This window comes from Megalops cyprinoides, chromosome 17 (genome assembly GCF_013368585.1).
Source record: "Megalops cyprinoides isolate fMegCyp1 chromosome 17, fMegCyp1.pri, whole genome shotgun sequence".
NCBI lineage: Eukaryota > Metazoa > Chordata > Actinopteri > Elopiformes > Megalopidae > Megalops > Megalops cyprinoides.
Window position 1 is genome coordinate 10,821,260 of NC_050599.1, and position 19,721 is coordinate 10,840,980.

Sequence of the window (19,721 nt, forward strand, 5' to 3'; positions counted from 1 at the left end):
AACAGTAAAAGATTCAAATTTACCGGTTTAATTTATTGCAGAATCTCACGACAAGGACGATCACACGAAAGTGAGCAAAGCCATTTGGTTTAAAACGGCCCACTCATTTTGTGCACAGAGGGAGCGCTGGGAGAAAATAACCCTTGACATTCCGGCTGTCCGGTCCGGTCACTTGGAGGGCGTGACAGGGTCTTTATTTGGTGCATGAGCAATAATGACGCGCATGTAGTGCCAGTGACGTCCGCTTGGACCACAGCAGCTGCTGGCTCTCAGCTCTGGGGTGCTCTCACACAGACTCGGCTATCGGGACTTCCTGTGACAAAGTCAACCCAATGTCGCCCATCTCTTCCTATACTCCTCCCTAGCTCCATCCCAGCCCTGCTGAACTCATTGTTTTAGTGTATTTGCGCTGTGACAATGTGGCTTTTCGGCACCACCCAACAGATAAATGTCCTCCACTCAGGTGATTTATGTGTAGAGGCACAGACTCGTTAACTCAGGTCATTTATTTTAAAATTATGTGTCAGTTCGTCTCCTCCCAAGTTATCACAGCAATGTCACTGCAGCATAACTAAGTGGTTTGGGAAAAGGAAATGAAGTTTGTTAAATTTATCGTCTCACTTTGCTTTGAGATGACCTTCCACGTGTGTTCTTTCCCAATCAGAACCTCAACCTTGTAGTCCTACTGACACCAGGAGTAGCTGTACTTATTGAACGAAATAGGCAAAATAGGTCAACAGTGAAGGGGAATACAGTTGGCAGATGGTCCAACATCGGCTTTCATCTGTGCAAAAGCATGGCGGAGAACAGCTGCACAAATCCTTTCTGAGAATTCCCTCGTCTGGGATATCAGCAGGCCCGAAACTGCACAGATTTCTCTTTATTTCAGATTAGTGCTCACGCATAACTTCAGAGACGTGGCAGCGGATTGAAAATGCTGCGCTGGCTAAACAGACACGGTCACCCCACCCTGGCCCCGCCCCGCCCCTCCCCGCCCTGGCCGGCAGTGCCCCTCGGCGCGGCCCGCGGCTACCTTGAGGCGGGGCGTAGTCGTCGGAGTCGGTGTCGCTTTCGCTGCTGTCCTCCACCAAGAAGTTGGGGTAGTTCCAGGACATGCTGACGATGCCGTCCGACTCGTGCAGCAGGATGTGGGCCAGCATGCGGCCGTGGCAGTCCATCACGATCACCTGTCCGTCCGCTGTGCCAAACAGCACCTGCCGGGACACAAGTCACAGCCTGCAGTCACAAACACACACCGTCTTTATGATTTAACAGGGAGGGGTCAGCCTCCGCTAAGAGGAACTGAGGTAATGCTGTTTACTCATTCAAAGACAGGCAGAAACTAAGGGTAGAAATTCAATCACATCACAATGTGGTTTGGATTTAGCTCTGAATGAGATTTAAAGTATCTGTTCTCTTCAAATATTTGACAGCTCTGTTTGGTAATTTTGAGAGATGTATGTAGAAAGAAGTTTCCATAACCAGAAACTGTTTTAGAACACTATTAACCACAGTCGGTTTATTAAATTTTGAATTTTGTTTGACTTCAAGGTGTTACCCTTTCTCCCTTCCAGAACATATTCTGCTTATTCATAGCTAAAATAAAAATGTTTTGCAAGTTTCAAACATGAGGTACAACTCCTTAGGTGTCGTGACCTAAACGACACCCTTGATTTCATGTTGTGTCCGAAGAGCCATCAGACACGGGCACCTTCAGACATGTAATCTGCCAGGCTCAATTTAGGGTGAGTGTTTAGACAGCCAAAATCAAAATGACATCCCTCCAATGTCAGACAAAAATGCAATAAGACAAAAATGCAGTCTAGGTAGTAATAAATAACAGACTTTGCATTCCGCCTAAAATGTCAGCCCTTGTCTTCCACTGTACATTCAAGATTATGAGACAGGGGCTGCATATGCTTCTATCTTTATTAAATAACAAATGTCATTACAACATTTACAACATAATTTTTGTTCTTGTAAAGTATTCATGCAAAATACAAATGGAATCGACAGTCTATAATCACAGCTGCCTTATTGTTCAGTGTGTGTTTTGCTGCTCTGTTTAAATTAGCCCGGAGCTTTCAGTGTAAGCACTCTGACTTCCAGCTCTGTTGCAGTTCGGATACACTGTTGTTCCATTAATAAAGAAAAGGCTGGATTTCTCATTACAGGGTTAAATGAGCTGTAAACTGATTAAAGCGCTATCCTTCTCCAAAATGAAATACTTGCTGAAACCGCTAGTGGAAGTGAACAACACACAAATAGCTCAGTCATTAATGGTGCATTCAGATACACAAAGATGATGCTCAAAACGCTGTCACTGGCTAAAGTCATTAAAGCACAAGTGGTTATTTTTTTCTACAATGCCATAATATATTTAACCATTGTGTTAAACACACCATTGGGGATTCCTCAGTTTAGACAAGGGTTATTATTCTTAAAAATGGTAAATTCGTAAATTAAAAATCATTTTCTTGTCATGCAGTATGAAAAGTGTTCCCTAATTTGTCAAAGCATGCTTGCAAAAATCTGTTATTTTGACATTTGTAAATTGTGGATCACCTGAATGAATCATTTTTAGGAGCAGTCTGATGAGTTCTCTTGTTTGTCTCAGTCAATGATGAACACAGTGGCAAAAACATTACGTGTCATTTCCTGTCAGGTATAAAATGCCTTTGAAAAGAACACGCCGTTTCGATTTTATCACATCGTTCTATTGATTCACTGTCCACATCCTGTCTTGTGTGTCAAGACATTTCAGGGCCATTTTATTCACAGCCGGGAGGGCTAGGGTAGTATGGCTTAGGTAGAACTCTTTTGAGTTCATTCTCTCTGTTCTGCTGTAAGTAACAAGCGTGCCACCCCGAGCGCAGGGACACCATACCTGCTGGTCGTCAGGAGTCCAGATCCCACATGTGATTTGACTCTCCAGGTTGATCTCAGAGGACCAGTGTCTCTGGCCGCTCACGGAGCCCACCAGCACGAAGCCGTCCCGGTACGAGATGAGGGCCTGGGTGCCGTCGTGAGACCAGGTGAAATCGCTCACCTTTGGAAACAGACAGGGGGAGAGCAGCCATGAAATGCGCGCTGCTCAACAGAGTGAAGACTCATTATCTATGGGTTTCAGCATTCTTTTTGAACTTTTTTGAACTAGCATCCTGTTCTATGAACAGAGGCAGAAAGTTTAAATGTCTGTTTTGCTCAGGTTTCTGCAACCTCTCTCACTGTTGTATGCCCTGTACGCTAACACGAAATAATCTAGGAAGCTAATGCACACCTACACACTGTTGTAACACATCGGAGTGGAGTGGAACAAAGCGGCAACAATTTGACAAAAAACTAACACATCTGTTGTTTAAATGCGATCATTCGGCTTGTATAAAAGATGCTTCACAGCATTAAACCAGTGAGTGGGTAGGCATTCATTTCCCCTTGCTTTCTCTCCTTCATACAAACTTCAGAGAAGCCTGTGCTCAACTGTTAATCCAGGTGCTCAGAAAAAAACATCCTACAGTACAAAAATAGTAACATAACACTGACTTAAAGCTCCTACAAAGTCCTAAATCAGTTTCAGGGAGCTTTATCTCTGTGTGCGGGTACACTTCTTTAGCTTCTCTCTTCATGACAGATGTTTCTGTAACGTGTTTTGGAACAACTGTTGTGCAAATCTTACCTGTGCACCGCGGTCATTCACCAGCTCCACTGACCAACGGCCTTCATACTGGATCCACACAAATATCCCCCCATCTGTGTCGCATGTGGCCAGCTTCTGAAAGGGCTCGTTCCAACGCACCAGGACTACCTGCAAGGGCACAGCAAACCTTTTAACTCTTCATCACCAACACGTATCCTTCCGCTGTACATGCACACCATTCGACCACACGTCTAACATTCTGCAATGCACCTGCAACCTTCAGCCACACACCCATATCCTTCCACCATGTGCACAATACATTTCAGCACACACACCTAAGCTGCAAAGGACAAGAAACCTTCCACCAAGAATACATATTCTAGAGCCACAAATATGCAACCTTCTGCCATACACACACACTCAACAACTGCAGTATATCATATTTTTGTTCTGCCCCGATGTCATTCACCAGCCATCATATTTGATTTCTGTTAATGTTTTGGCTCTGTGATGAACAAAGAACACAGCCAGGACAAAACAGACGATTAAAAATATGACCAAACAAAACACAGTTCTCATTCCATTGGATGGAAGTTCCTGCTCATGGCTTGTGTTGATTCCTGTTTGAGTGCTCATTTTTCCTTCTATCAAATACAGTTACTTGCCAGCCTCAACTGGACAGTATAAATGGCATAATTACAGCACTTTATTGCAGCAATTGACATCTCACCATAGCAATTTAAAATGCATGCAAAAAGCAAAAAAGAAAACCGTTCCATACACTTCAAGTGAAGTACATGAGAGTACATTTTTGGGGTCCTGTGTATGTGTGTGTGCGCCAGACAATGCTGTGTGCATGAGTCTTGATGTTCCTGGTGAAGTGCCAACTCCAACTGGCGAGAGAGAGAAAGAAGTGATTTTGAGAGCAATCTGATAAGTGTCGCATTTCCATGGGTGTCTTGCCCCTTAAAAACTGTGTCCTTTTCATGTTCCCCATCCATTTAGCTCAACTGAACTTTTAAATAGTTCAAAGCCCACTCCAGGCTCAATAGCATGGTAGAGTACAGTAAGTCCAAACTTGACTTTGTATTGTTCAGAAGGAAACTTTTAATGGGTTCTGAGGACTTACTGTTTGACGTTGAAAATGAGCGAGTTCTTTTCCTCTTCAAATGTCACCCTTGCCTGGAGGGTCTAGACTAAGTGTATAAGAGCATACATGTGGCGCCCAGTATTCAGAAATATGCTGGCCTGTCCCACAGCCCTGAACCTCCCAGCTCAATGATGCTATTTTTCCTCTGTTAAACAATCCCCCACTAAGCTCCGCTAAGTGAAATTCGCTTTCCGAAAACAGTGAAAGAAGGCTGTTGGTGAAACAGCTAACGTGCATCAGAGCTGCGAGTGCCGGATATAGAATCGCAGAGTGGATTCTGAGCGGTCTGGACGGTCTGGATTTCCCACAGAGCCCGGCCTCTAATGTCCACCTGGGGTGCCGGTCTTGGCGGACGCGCAGGTGACAGCACGGCCCGCAAGGCGTGACGCTTCCACTAGGGACTTAATCCCCTGCTACAAACAGGACTTCCTTAGCCAGAGAGCACGTGGGCGGTACAACAAACACTATTCACGGGACACCTGAGCTCACACGGCTAAGACAGTCTGCCGTCACTTTACCCCTTCAGCTCTGGCAAATCCCTCCTCTAGAATTAGTCGGCTCTGCGGCTTGCTGATCTGGCATCAGGTGTGGCTTTGATTAAAGGACTGTTCTTCACGTTGAACAGACATGCAGGCAGAAAAAAAAGAAAAACCCTGCAAGTGACCTTTCCCTGCAGTCCAAAGTTCAGACCTCAAACCACTAATTCCTTACTTCGAACCCATGTGCCATGTTGTCAAATTCAGTGTCATAAAAAAAGCTTTAAACTACTTCTACAAGTCAAATACTCACAAAAAGGAGTGTTTTCTGTGCAGGTCTATCCAATTTTTGAGTAGGACAATTTATACCCTATTTGAGATATTGAAACATCATGCTATTGAATACTTTCCTCCTTCTCCATCTGACAATCAGCAGGTGATTGCATGTGGTGGTGTGTAGAGGAAATGGGAGTGAAAAAGGAGTGGAGTTAACAATGGCAAGTATGGTTTCAAAGGCCTGGCATGAAACTCAGATACAGCAGACTGCTGGGTTGGGGACACAGTGTTTCATCCAAACTGAGATGCCGGGTGCCCCTGCAAATCAAGAGTCAGTTCTTACCTTTCAAATCTGCTTTATGCTCTGGGCTCCTTATTAATCCAGACAGACTTAATGATGACTCGACTGAAAACACTTACCACAGCAAGACCTGCCATTCAAATAGCTTCACTTCAGAATCTCTCTCAAAAGTTAAAAGCAGACAGTATCAATATACCAGCATATCACCTTAATAGATTGTGAATCTGGCACTTTGCAGAATCGATATGCAATTTGACATGTATAACCAGCAGTGATTTATCCCTGATGCTATGGAAGACTAACATCAAAGGCAGAAGTCCAGCTCAGGAGACATCAAATGTACTGCAAATCCAGATAGGAACAAAATAGCAGGGGACCAAGGGTGTGATTCAATTGAAAAGTATTGAGCAGAGCCAATTTAACTTTCATAAACATGTTTAACAGAGTTTAACTGTTTTTCATTTTGAATTTATGAGAATAGTTACTATGCGATATAATGGATTACCTCTGAATATTCTTCAAAACCTGTGATTGATCCTATGTGCAAGTAAATTCCTTTTTATTATTAGCCTATTATAACTAATGCCTTTAAAATCCCTCCCACAGTGACCATCATTCAGGTATACTCACACTAGGTCAATAAATGTAAGGCAATGTTATTTCTATAAGTAGATTCGAGAAAATTCAAATGGAAATGTCTTTAAGATTGGACAAAAAAGTAATGTTTCCAATTCCGTGACACTACATTTCCCCTTTAGTCAAAAAAGAAGGCATATGTTTGCAGTGAGCACACACCACAGGCAGGTATTTCAGATGCCTGTGGTATACAGCCCACACTACACCTGCATTTCCTCAGCATTTAAAAGCTTATTATTTAAATGTGATTTAATATTTTTCTGACAGTGCATGACAAAAAGTAAACCGTTTTTACACAACATATTCTTTATTTTCAGTTCTTGAAATTTTTCCAAAAAGGAAGCTGTCAACAAAAGGCATTTCCAAAAATAGTCCCAAGAAAATACTAAGTATTCACAGGTATACAGGCATGTATTTTTTTATATATAAATTCGTATCCACATAGCTCACATAAGTAAAATGCCTTTACTAAATAATAATATGTGAATGTGTGTACAACTCATTTGTAATCAAATACTGGCTTTGCTTTACAATTTAGGTCTATTATTCTACTAATTTGTGAAAACAGAATCAAACATACAGTGTGCTCCGAACGGAAATTCATTAACTTGATTTTGAAGGAAAATAAATATCATCGATGTTGAATGGTTCTACACGTTTCGTCAGTTTTACGCGGTGATGCGCTTTGCGGGGTCACTTTCGGTGGAGCGTGACGCCTGTTATGGGATCAGATGTCACGCGGACTGCTTCGCGCGAGTCCTCGCACCGATACGGGGATGTGCCAAGCGCAAATCCTCTTAATAATCTGCTTGACCGTTAATGACTTTCGCTAGCTGGAAAGCTGGCAGAGTCTCAGTGGTATCTGCCGCAGCAGAGAAAGCTTTATGTGCCCTCGCGATGACACGAGCACAGGAGTCTTGCAGCCATTCGAGATGCCGTATGAAATCAAATAGTGCGGCAGCTGGAGCTGCATGAGCCAGTCAGCATATTCAAAAGGTCAGTGTATGACTACAATAGAGAGGTGGGTAATGCTGATTGTGTTGCAGACTTCAGAAAGGCTATGCTCTTTTTAAAACAAATAAGGATACTTCTGACATTTCCATCAGCAAATACAATAAACAAAGACCAAAATGTGAAGAGAGGCAAGGTATCAATGATGAAAATGATTCACTGAGTTGGGCAATATGACAGTGATCATGTGATCACCATATGAATCAAACATTTAAAGGCAAATAAACATTAGTGTAAAAGAGCAAATGTTCATGAAACATTTTGAAAATTTGTAATACATTATGTTTGTATAAAAATAAAGAAGAAGTTGCAATAAAGTGGAAAAGGGTAGTGACCAAAAACACAAAAGCTCCATTTCTATCTACGGAAGAATCCAGTTCGCTGCACTTTTACTTAATAAGGACACGGCAAATGGTGGTGGTTCCATCTCCTCTGCCTGTGGGCTATAAAACAGGCGAACACTGACAGCGGTTATGAAGCGGCCTAGGACTGCAGTTTAAGAGATAGGCCAGTTTCTCTCTGGCATGACATTAATCAGACCCCGAACTCAATTAGAGAAAATCGCTGCGCGGGGCACTCACTTTGTGATTTGCGGCCGGACACAACGCCGCGGACAGCGGAGGATAGCAGGACTCCCTCTCTTCAAGCAAGGTGTGTCAACACAAGGACTAGGAATAAAGTGTGTTGGACTCTGTATTATATATTTGTATCATATGTATTGTGGTGCGCCTACTCATGTTATTATGTTACACTGAGTGTAAAGTTGGCCCCTGAATACCTTTGCTCCTGTTTTTTGAGGATGAAGAAATCCTAAATGCAATTCCAAGAAAAGACAGTGGAATGTATATAGAATTCTGTTTAATGATTCTATCCATTGACTGGTCAAGCACCACCTTACAGGACTTTCTGTGGCATTTAAGGATCAATGTCAGATTTAAGGATTATCTTTATTTTTGAAATTCCTGTGAAATTGCTCTTCTTTGAAGATAGTAAAATTGCTCAAATACTTGAGAAACATTACACCATGAATGTTGTGAATATTTGTCTGTTAAAGGCCAAGTAGATTTCTCCATGTAGCATATTTAAGTTGAAATTTACTTGAAAAACCTGACTGATACAATCAACCATACCAGAACATAATACTATCAGAGCATCAGTGGAACAGAGGTGGGTTTTTTTTGCAACACTTTAATCAAGCTAAATTAGCATTGTACTACAAAGATATATTGCCTGTGTGTTCACTGTTGTTAGCCAGCAAACATTAACCAAGGCAGCATCACTGTTTTCAACATAATTTTCACTCTTGTTTTTAGATGAACTAGCCAGCCAGCTGGTATTAATGTTAGCAGTGCAGTTAGTTCCTCCTACATGCTGAAGGGCTGTCACTCTTAGAGCAGGACACATTTTCAGGGCCCAGTAAGGGTTCAGATCATCTGCTACCTCACACCATGGTAAGGCAGTCTTGACTTTATTAAAAATGAGGACGGAGAGGTAAAAGCTAAAACTGGAATTTCTAGCCAGTAACAGTGATGGGAATGTAAGTATGAATGACAGTTGTGCAGACATTGTAGAGAGGGGTTCTGATGCATGAATGAGCCTTAAGTGACATATGTCCCAGGGGCAGTAAAGTTTAACAAGTAACCCCCTGAAAGTGGAGTGGAATGATGAGGCTTCGTGGAAGGCCTACATTATTCAGTTTGAACTGCTGGCAGGAGCTGATCTGTGGACTGAAGAGAGAGCAGTGGCATTCTGAAGTGGTGCTGCTGATGTTGCTGGACCCCACCAAGGCTGACTTAATGGAGCCAACTGCTTCGTCTCCTAAAGCTGCGGGATAGCCTTCAACACCGGTCCCCCATTCCAGAGCTACTGACAGCTCCTTCACTTTCTCCATCACCAATATTCTGTATGAGTTTCACATCTTAAATCTTAATCTATTACATCATGTATAGACAATCCATTTCCTCACTGATTTCACTGCTTTGTCTACAGCAGGACCAACGTTCACCTACCACTCCCTCTGCCCCCTTCTCACTAAACTCATCATATTCCAGTGTCAGAAACGACATCATACATGACTCAAAATCCTCCTCAGAGTTGCGGTGGAGGATGTTTCAGGGTCACCTGGCCAGGACTGGGCCAGCAGTGTAGACCCTTAAGTAAATTAGCATCTCGCCGAAGAACGTCACCTCCCTGTCAGCTAGTTTATCTTGCATGACAGGCCACAGAAGGACAGCACTGCCAAGCATTAAAAACTGCAGTCTCTCTGGGGACCCCTGGCTTTGCACAAATAAAAAAAAAAAAAACACATACAGAACTATATTCGGAGAGATGATCTTTTCTGATATGAATTCTCTCAGGATTACTGCTGCCTCTGGATTAAGAAGCATGTCAGAGACTTGATTGCTTTTTAATTCTTTTTCTTCATTTCGGCTCGACTAGAAAGTGGATCTGGGCTGACTTCTTAAAACACCAGCACGCAGGACAAGTTGAAATTATTTGCTTCACTTATTTGTTTATTTTATGATGAAAATGCACTCTCCGCCTTTGTGGTAGAGAAAATATTTTGCAGCTAAATCTTACTTACAAATGCGATAGGGATGCACAGCAGTGGGCTGTTATTTGATACAACAAAAAGAGTAGTAAGAATATATAAATCAAATGCACCACAATACAGTGATCTTTTTAAATAACAGTGTGTGTAGCTGAACCACATGATATAGCCTATGTGAATTTTCAGCAGCATAAAACACAGTATTCGACTCATTGCTTCCACAGGGACCCAGGTGTACAGAAAGCACAATGCTTTGCAGTGTATGGCAGAGATTGTGGGGGGTTCAAGAGGAACAGAGACACAAAATTTTCCCTTGTACTTAACAGACAGAGAGAACCATAAAATGCACCTCCATTACACAATAATGGCGAGAGTGCTTCTGGCTCTCAGAGACAAGTGGCCGTGTCTCTGAGACATCTTCTCTTTCCTGCAGAGTGAAAGAAACAGGCCCCATCCCACACATCAGCAAAGCACACCGATCACGTAACATGAACGCTGTACCCCTTGCCACTTTGTTAAAAGCCCACTTTTCCTTGCATTAGGAACTAAGAATAAACAGGCTCTAATCAGAGCCAACTAGAAATAATTGCATTTGTGTCCATGGATTTTGGAAGTACACCTAATGTAATTTAGGCACATAATGCATGCCTATATTTTCAAATAAAAAACACAGATAAAACACTTTTGAATGCAATTTAAATATTAAATGGTTGACCTACTGTGTTTGTTCTGCTCAATATTGCAAACAGGTACCTATCTAACAGGTATACAATCTGATTGTTGTGATATCCATTTACCAACAGTATGCAAAATGGAGACTGTAGCTGGTGTGATAGAAAATGAGCAAAAATATTACTAACACAAGGGAGGTAGTGCACAGTTCAAACTCGTTTTAATACCTACCCTACACTGAGGAATGAGTAGAGCTGGTTAGTGAGCCTAATTTGTATGCAGTGTGAAATGAATGGTGGGTTTTTTGTCACTAGGAAACTCAGCTGTTAACTAGGTAGGTAGCAAACAGTGTTACTACCAGGCTGCACATTTGTCATTATTAAAGCTCTCCTGCCAATGCCCGTTTTCCTCCAAGCAGCCATCATCACCAGAAATAAGCCACAGGATCTCCTGTTCCCACTCTCACTAGTTTTTCTCTCTGCTTTATCATCTAATACTGCCTTTCCCAGTAACTGCCATAAACAGCATAGTGGCTAGTTTAACTGCCCTGTTCTGGAGCTAATCAGCTAGCTAGCCAAATTAGCTGAATAAGTTCCTATGTCAGAATTCATGTCCATACCCAGCTCAATGAGTGACAAACAGCTAGCTAATGCAGTGGAGCTCAGAAGGACACTTCTGTCTGCTATAAAAGGTGACATCATCCCTTAAAGTCTGTGCAAGAATAAAACTGGCTGCCTAAGCTGGACACCTGGGACTTCAGCTTGTTGAGATCATGGTCATGATCATCTTGTCAGTTGTGGCTGTGTGGTTGTGAAGGCCGGCTCTGACAACAGCCAGCTCTGACAACACAGCAAACAACTGCAAGGCTACATGTCCGATCCGTAATCTCCGTGCAACTTCCAACTTTCTTTTTTCATAATTTGCCAAATGAGGTATGGTTTTTAATGTCCAGCATACAAGGTGCACCCACAGAAACGCTGGCTACATTTAATGGGATGGCGTCTGAATGGGATTTTGTCTGAGGTGCTTTTTAAAGCACTTAATCTCATTCTGAGGCACTGTTCTGGCCAGCTATATACAGTAACAGAAAAAGAGTTGTTTCTCATGCAAGCTGGTTTTACATAGCCTAAAGTATGCTGTAGATTCAGTTACAGGATCTAATAAGTACAGGGATATAAATTTTGCCTTGCTGGATCTGAGAAATTACTTCACAGCAAGTGAGCATAATAATTACAATACTCTGATATTTATAAAGCATTTAGCTTTATTTCTCAAAGGTTGAACATTTTGCAAGTAAGAACTAAACATTTCAGATACAGCAAAGAGGTTGTTTCTACCCATGTACAATTAATTCAAATCTGAATATAATAATTTGGTTGTACTTCATGGTATATGCGTATGGGGTCTTATCATTTCTGTATTCCGAGTAAATCTACACATATGTGTGTAGTTGCTTAGGTGGATATACTAGGACACCTGCTACAGGTACTGGGGGGAAGTCATTCAGCTCAATATCAACTGGGTGATAGGTAGCAAGATTTTTCTACTGGTCATCCACATGCAAACACTTAATCTTTAACAAAGAGTGTAAAATGAGGGTTGCAACCATTTACCACTGCTCTTGATGGGAGAATATTACATTGAAAATGTGAGAGAGGCCAACCCACAGCCTCTTTGTTTAAATGCGCTGACCACACTCCACACTCACTTGGGAGTAATGCTCTCAACTCTGTATAACACAGAAAATTATTCACAATGACTGAAACAATAGCTTTAAGTTCTGAAACACAACTGTCTCAAAATGACACCCTTGTGAACATCACAGACACACACACACACACACACAAATGCAAGTATGCGCAAGTGTGTGTAGGCTCTCTTACTCTACCTCAGAGGAGATGAAGAGAACAGTGGGGTGTGGTCAGTACTGAGACACTGCAGAATAGTGCTCCATGTCCCAACACACAGACAACAGCTCAAAGCCAACAAAGAATGAGACGGAATGTTCAACCATTAAAATATTCAATTACAGAATCACTAATCGATGACATATAGGCACTCAAACACTTGTTACTTCTAAAACATGATGAGAGCTACAGTGATGTAGTGTTTCTCATCAATATTCATGAAGGTGAGCCTGTCAACTCTGCATGAAATTAAGATAATTCATTGAGATTATTCATATTCCTCCTAGAAAGTGTGAGTGAAGGCAGATATCTTCACAGTGAGTCATTACTTTACAGACAGAACCTGAGTTTCAAACAGTGCTCGGGGTCGGGTTCGATTACTTCAGCAGGGTTTGATTATTTGCATATTCATTCTTCGCGGCAACAGAATATTTGAATATCAAGTTGTCCCTAACTACACAACACAGAAGAGATGCATTCATTTCACATAACGCAGTATAAAACAGGCAAGGAAATTACATCTCCTCACGAGGGAAAATCCTGCTGGTATCAAAAAATAAAATAATCACATTCTGGACAGAACCTCGGTAGCAGGACAGTCAGGAAGCCACACAGAGCGGTGAGATTTACCAAACGGACAGCCACGTCAGCTGTCAGCTCCTCATCAGTGGGTTCAGCTGCATGATGAAGTCCACAGCCTCCTACACTTTAATTACCTTCTTTAGTGAGAGGCAGCGGAGGAATAATTGACTGCCATTGCGCATGCAGGAGTATGTGCTACATGGAGACATTTGCATTAGAGCTGACATTTACGCAGCAGCTGTTTCAACAAATCATCTCCTCCAGGCAGGCAGGCAGGCAGGCAGCAGGCAGGCAGGCAAGACCGGCAGTCAGAAACTCTGAGTGGGTCTAGAAAAGTAGTTCTGAGACCCCTGAGGCAATCTGCAATACCCATACTGGTCCCTTCACACAGCCGGAACCCAAAGAGATTCACTCTCCTATTCACATCAAACAGGTCAACATGACCCAAACTAATAATACAGGCATAATAATGGCAATGACAGCCTTGGTTCAGTGCTTTTCAAACATGGCAGAGCACTTTAAAGTAAAAAAGGAAATGTATGTAAAACAAAAATAATACAAAGAATTAAAAGCATTTTTAAACCCATTTTATACTACATCACATTTCAAACTCTGACATATAGTACTGATGCCACTTTGAAGCTACTATGTAAATGCCTTTGGGACAGATGTATGTAAACCGAGCATTGAAGAGCAGAGAGAAAATCTTCAATGACCTTGGCATTATCTCATGTCTTCAGACAGCCTTGATGCAAGTATCACATAAAAATAGATAAGGGAGATGAGGCCAGAAAATTAGTGACAGTGTATTAAGCCTTGGGCTCAGCTTCAACTTCATGTAACCTCCAAAGCCATTTGACTTTCACTTCCCTTAGCCTCTATCCCTTCAATTCATCTGTGCAGGTTGTCTACTCACCTCCAAGTGACCTGAAGATTGCCACACATCTTCAAATTCATTTGGCAGTCCGGTTACACCACTTTTCCACTGCAATTGCTGCAAGCCTATATTTACTAGGTACATCCAATGGTGATAGCAAACAAACTCACTTTACAACATTCGTATTCTGTTACCCCAGAATAGGGTTACACTAGTGACTTGGTACTTTAAACAGTAATTTTCAAATTTATACCATGTTAAAGAATTTTGATAATTATTGCTATTACAGGCAAGTGCCGTGACATTGATTATGTGAGGAGTGGCATAGTAAAACACAAAATTCAAAAATCATACAGTGCTGGGAGCAGATTTTCAGAAATACAAGCCAGTAAGAACATTGCTTATGGACCAAAAAATGTAGATTCATCAAAAATGATGAGATCAAATAGCAGTTGTCCAACGTAGATCTGAATTGGCAATTGCGGTATCAATGTATCTTCTCAATTTTGAGGTCTCTGCCTGGTAACCATTCATTCTCAAAAAAGCAAGCTTGCATTAGCTGAACCTGGCAATCTAAGATTTTTAGCTTGCAACTACACTAACTAAAAAATGCTTATGAGATCTTACCTTGAAATGAATATAGCTAGAGAGCGGCAGCTGAAAAACTTGCACTTCCATTGCAACAATTTACAGTTTGCTGCCCATGCACATTTCAGTAAAACTTATGTTATATAAATCAGCAGTGTTGAGGAAACCCTCCTAGGTCACAATTATGACACTCAGTCAGAGGTACATCTGATGGACAAAATAAAAATAAAACTGAACTAATCTAGCCAGAGAAACTACATTGTGTGTACCTACAGTAAACCAGATTCAGGGCAGGTACGAATTGCTACTTAGTTCATTTTAACCACAAATGACATATGATATAGGTATAGCCTTGAAATTCTGACAATTGAAAAGTTGGATGCATTCTGTACTGTGTGTGTAAGGGTTGGCTGGACACTCTTAATGTATTAGGAAACCACATACAGGGAAAAAGTAGAGGAGACAGATGGCACAGCAAATTTGTGCATCACTCACCGAATCTGCAAAACGCCACAAAAATAGTGTAAACTGAATGTGAAGCCTTTAGTGTGGTCTACTGTTGGCTTTGAAAAACGTCCATCTCATTGTGAGAGCATGGCAGAGTCTCGCCTGCTCCACTGGTGCCCTGTCACCTGTGGCTTTAATGCAGGATGTGGAAAACTGTCATCATCCACATGAACACAGCCGTTCACATCTAACGCAAGTATGCATTTCTCCGTCAATGCTATCCAGACAAATCCATGAAAAGTGGCATGAACTGGTGGAAACAAACTGCACGTATTTTGTTGGAAGCTGGTATTATGTGGATGAGGTTAGGTCTAGTGCTAGGTGGATATCATTATTTCAAATATTACTAGAATTCAGTGATTAAACAATCTATATGGAGGTGTTACATGACTATCTAATGATGTCAAGTGTAGTTACTTCAATGTGTGTCACTACTTTTACAAACAGTTTTCTACAGCCAAAAAAATTGTATGTTCTGTATGTCATGCTAAGTATCGACAGTAATACAGTTCTTTTATTGGAATTACCAAGTGTATACCAGGGTTGCCTCACTGCAACAACCCTGCTCACATTCAAGACTGGTTAGGTACGACAAAGGTGATCTTCCCATACACTCATAGGCAGCCAGTGACTAGTTTTTGATCTACGAGTCACACGGCGCACCACAGCAGAGTGGGCGCTCTGCTGATGTCATCTGAGCAACTTGCAGGCGTCTGACAAGTCGCAGAATGTGCAAAAGCAGTGAGACGAACACAACCTGGAGACCTTCCCACCCTCACCCATGGTGGAAAGAGGAAAACTTCTTCTCAGCAGTGGGCTCCAGGTCACTGCCAGAAAAAGACACAGCTGGAATCAAACCTGGACCATCGAGCTCAGCTTGCGCTCAAATCGAGGGCCTTAAGTACTGAGCTACTTGGGGACCTTCTCAGAAATAACACTATTTGGCAAAACTAAACAAATGACATTCAGCGTAGTCCTTTACAGCTCTCACGATTCTCTAATGATGACTCAGTTCCCAAACTGTGAATTTGTGGCTTAATTTCCAGCAAAACAAATGTACGAGCAACATCACTGTCTGTTCAGCCAGTAAAGGGGTGCAGTTCTCTCTAGCTGTTCACAGAAAAATGGACCTGCATCCTTCACAGTAAATGAGTGTGAATTTGTGGACCACAAACAGAATTCCACACAGGAGAATACAGAATCTAGACTCCAAGCTCCAGGTCTTTGCTATTTTATGGTACACCAACATAACCATGCCAAATAAATTACACCGTAGCAATGCTGTATGATGTATTTTTGTGAATAGTACAATTTATAAGCCTTGTTCACTTTACCAGTAGCATTTCAAGGCAGTAATTCTGTACACATCATATGCTGAGTACTAAATCTTCAATGCAAAAGAACACATTTCTAACAACTATTGAAAACATTTTCTGTGAAACACAAGGTTCATGGCTGTGACCAATGGATGAGTATTTCAAATTTCTTAAAGGGGGGAGTTGTTCAGTGTATCTAGGCCACCTGCACGCCCACTCCCACAATACCTGAGCCACATACATACTGCACAACAACCAGCATCATGGACGTTAACTAGTTTTCAGTCTGAATATATATATGCATGTGTGTATGTATGTATGTCTACATGTGTAAGTATAACAGCAGCAAAATAAAACATACTATCAATAATAACAGGACAAGAAACCATAAAGTTGCACTATGATTGAACTGTCAGGAGTCTCCAGGTGACCAGACAATCAAGATAGATTTCATTTCATCTGTGTCTCACGTTAAGGAAAGAAATGCCCATTGAAATTCAAGAACGGCATTATGCTTATGTGTAGATTTCAGTTTGAAAGTGGACACTCAACCTAAGCTTGAGGTTTAGGGAGCACTAAACTCCCCAACAATTATTTTAATGTTTTTCTTCACCTTCATTTGGTAATACACACTACTTGGCATTCATATGAAGTGCACTAAATCATAGCAGGGTAGAGAACTCTCTAAATGGTTCCTCAATTTCTACTCACAAAGCATCAGCGTATAACATTTCCACCTTCCATGAGGTGAGAGCAAGTGGATATGCGGGCTATATGTGGGCCCAACCTCTTTGCAACAAGTCAAATGCAAACCCACAATGCATGTCTCTGTTGATGAATTTGTCACACGAATCCAGATATATTACAATTATTATTTAGGGAAATTACACCTGATATTGACAGGGATCCCTTTAGCATTGCAGCTCCCTGTATTCAGTCCCCAACTAGCCTAGGAAGGCAGTTTGAGCACCTTCTCTCTATTCAAATGCTAAATATATTCTATGGTTTGTCTGAAACTTTAATTAGCTAAGCCAGTCACAAAAACAATAGTTCATTTCAGCCCTGCTTGTTATTTCTGAATAAAAAAAATGAAGGTTCTTTTGTGTGGAATCCTACTTGGGAAACAACAAACACATTTATAAAATTGCAGTTGGATTACACTTTAACTGTGAGCAATCAGTTTAAACAATAAATCTGCTCTTCCATTATTTGTTTTTTTATTCTTACCACTGACCACCAAGCATGTGATGACGTTCAAACCACTCCTAAATACTGTAAGGCAACTCCCAAGGCTTGCACCTAGATAATCTGTTGACTGCTTACTGACCACAGCCTCGCAGGCTTGGAGAAAGGGGACGGAGGGGCTGCACGGCTACACGGCCTGCACTCCAATCACTGCCATTTTCCATCAGCTCAATCAGCTGCCACCACTTTCACCGAGAGTGCTGACGCAGCCTCTTCCAGCTGACCGGCAGCAACAGCTCGGGCAACCTCTCAGCAAGCGAGCATACATCATGTCAAAGTGCACTGCAGAACGGCGTAACCCACGGAACTCTGGGGAAGCCTCCGCAAACACAGCGCAACGCATTACGGCTCAAATTATGAAAGAATCAACTAACTGGCAGCACCAGTTTTAAATGCTGCAGACCTAACCTCTTGGCCCTGGCGTTAACTCTCCGATTTGATTTTGCTTTCAAGCCTTTCAGTCAAAAGCTATTAAGTGGAATGTGTACGCAAACTGAAAATCTGAATCAAAAAGTCTGGTGGTTCTTAGCCACAGTAATGTATTATTTATGAAGATCCATGTTGAGGTTCTCAAAGCAAGGGAGCAGGTTTCAGTGAAAAGGTACTGAGAGGTTCCTGAATATATTTTGAAATGGAAAAGTGACATGCTGTGGGTTGTTTCAAAGAGAATACTTGGCTAACAAACACCTAACATGCCACATAGCAAAATTATCAGTTTATGTTAAAAAAAAGCCCTGTGTCATTTCCACAAAGCAAAAATATCAAAACACAATATTCAATATGTACAACAATTTGGGAAGGATTGAAAATTTGCACTAATTAAAAATAAGAGGCTTCAAGATCAAAGAAAAGACCCACATGAGTACAGATTACAACAGACACATATTTGCGGGAAAAAATGGGGAAGTACATTTCACTCTATTTGTGCAATGGATAAAGCCAAATCAATGAATGATCCTCACCTCACTGTTGTGGCCTCTTAAATTGAAGTTGATTCTCTGCGGGGTGTTCCTATCCCGTCTGCAGTGACTTGAAGTGAAAGTTACTCCGACCACCCCCCTTCCGTTCCCCGTAGCGAGCCATCCTTCCTCGTAGTATCGCCTTCTACATACAGGTTTCTCCTTCTCGCTCTTGGGTACTCGACCTTTCCAGGACAGGCAGAGGATGTTGGAGTCACTGCAGAGAATGGGTCCATGTTCTACCGCCGCGAACATAACTACGGAGTGGCCAGACTCGAGGGGGAAAGTGATCGGGCTTGGATTAAGTCTCTTCGCGAAGAACGCAAGTCGCTCTGGTGTAGGTCTATTTTAGCGCTTCTAAGAGATGGTTCTGAGTACGGACACACTGCATAGTAATAACGGTGATATTCAATAACTGGTCTTTCCAAGACAATTCAAGTGATGCAAGAGGTCGCCGTTCAAAGTATTTCTCCACACAGAGCATTGGGCCAATTTATACCCAAGTCTACAAGAAGAGCCTGAGACCGTTTTTTTCGTTTTAGAATCGGACAAACGGATTACTGTCGATAATTTATGGTCATCCAGATATCAGATAATGTTAAAAAATTGCATAAATAAAAAGGCACACAAATCAGGTCATTGTTAACTATTACAACATCTTGATCTGATCCATACCCAAGTACGCTGGTCATAAAGGCTGTTGCTCTAAATAATTCCAAGATTTATTTTCTTTAGATCGGGACAGCCTTTCCCCTCTTTAGCCATTTACTTCTTATACTGGGCGATGAAAACTTGATACATAATCTAAAGTCGGCTATTATGAAATCGACAGATAAGTGAAGCGGGTCGGAAAACGGAAGTCCACCTTTTCCTTTTGCCTTTAAGCAGTCTGTTTCAGGAACTAACCGGCTGTAATTAGACAAGTAATTCCTTTGTACGAAATCAGTCATTAAATTAAGAGGTAAGGGCTGCAGCTGTATCCATCGATACTTGAAAGCTCTTCAGTTGCTTGACTTGACGTGCTCCAATC

The 19,721-nt window shown here is 41.7% G+C and overlaps 1 protein-coding gene across 2 annotated transcripts in view; it reads right to left on the reverse strand.

The window, feature by feature from the left end:
* tulp4a (TUB like protein 4a) overlaps positions 1–19,382 on the reverse strand; it is a 31,666-nt gene extending 12,284 nt beyond the window's left edge. For both annotated transcript variants that reach the window (XM_036550110.1, XM_036550111.1), the window contains exons 1-4: positions 18,695–19,382; positions 3,677–3,805; positions 2,888–3,049; positions 1,034–1,214 (exon numbers count right to left, since the gene is read on the reverse strand). In XM_036550110.1, the coding sequence (XP_036406003.1) occupies positions 1,034–1,214; positions 2,888–3,049; positions 3,677–3,805; positions 18,695–18,946 (724 nt within the window). In that variant the 5' untranslated portion in view covers positions 18,947–19,382. The remainder of the gene's footprint in view (positions 1–1,033; positions 1,215–2,887; positions 3,050–3,676; positions 3,806–18,694) is intronic.
* Between the last annotated feature and the right edge of the window lie 339 nt (positions 19,383–19,721).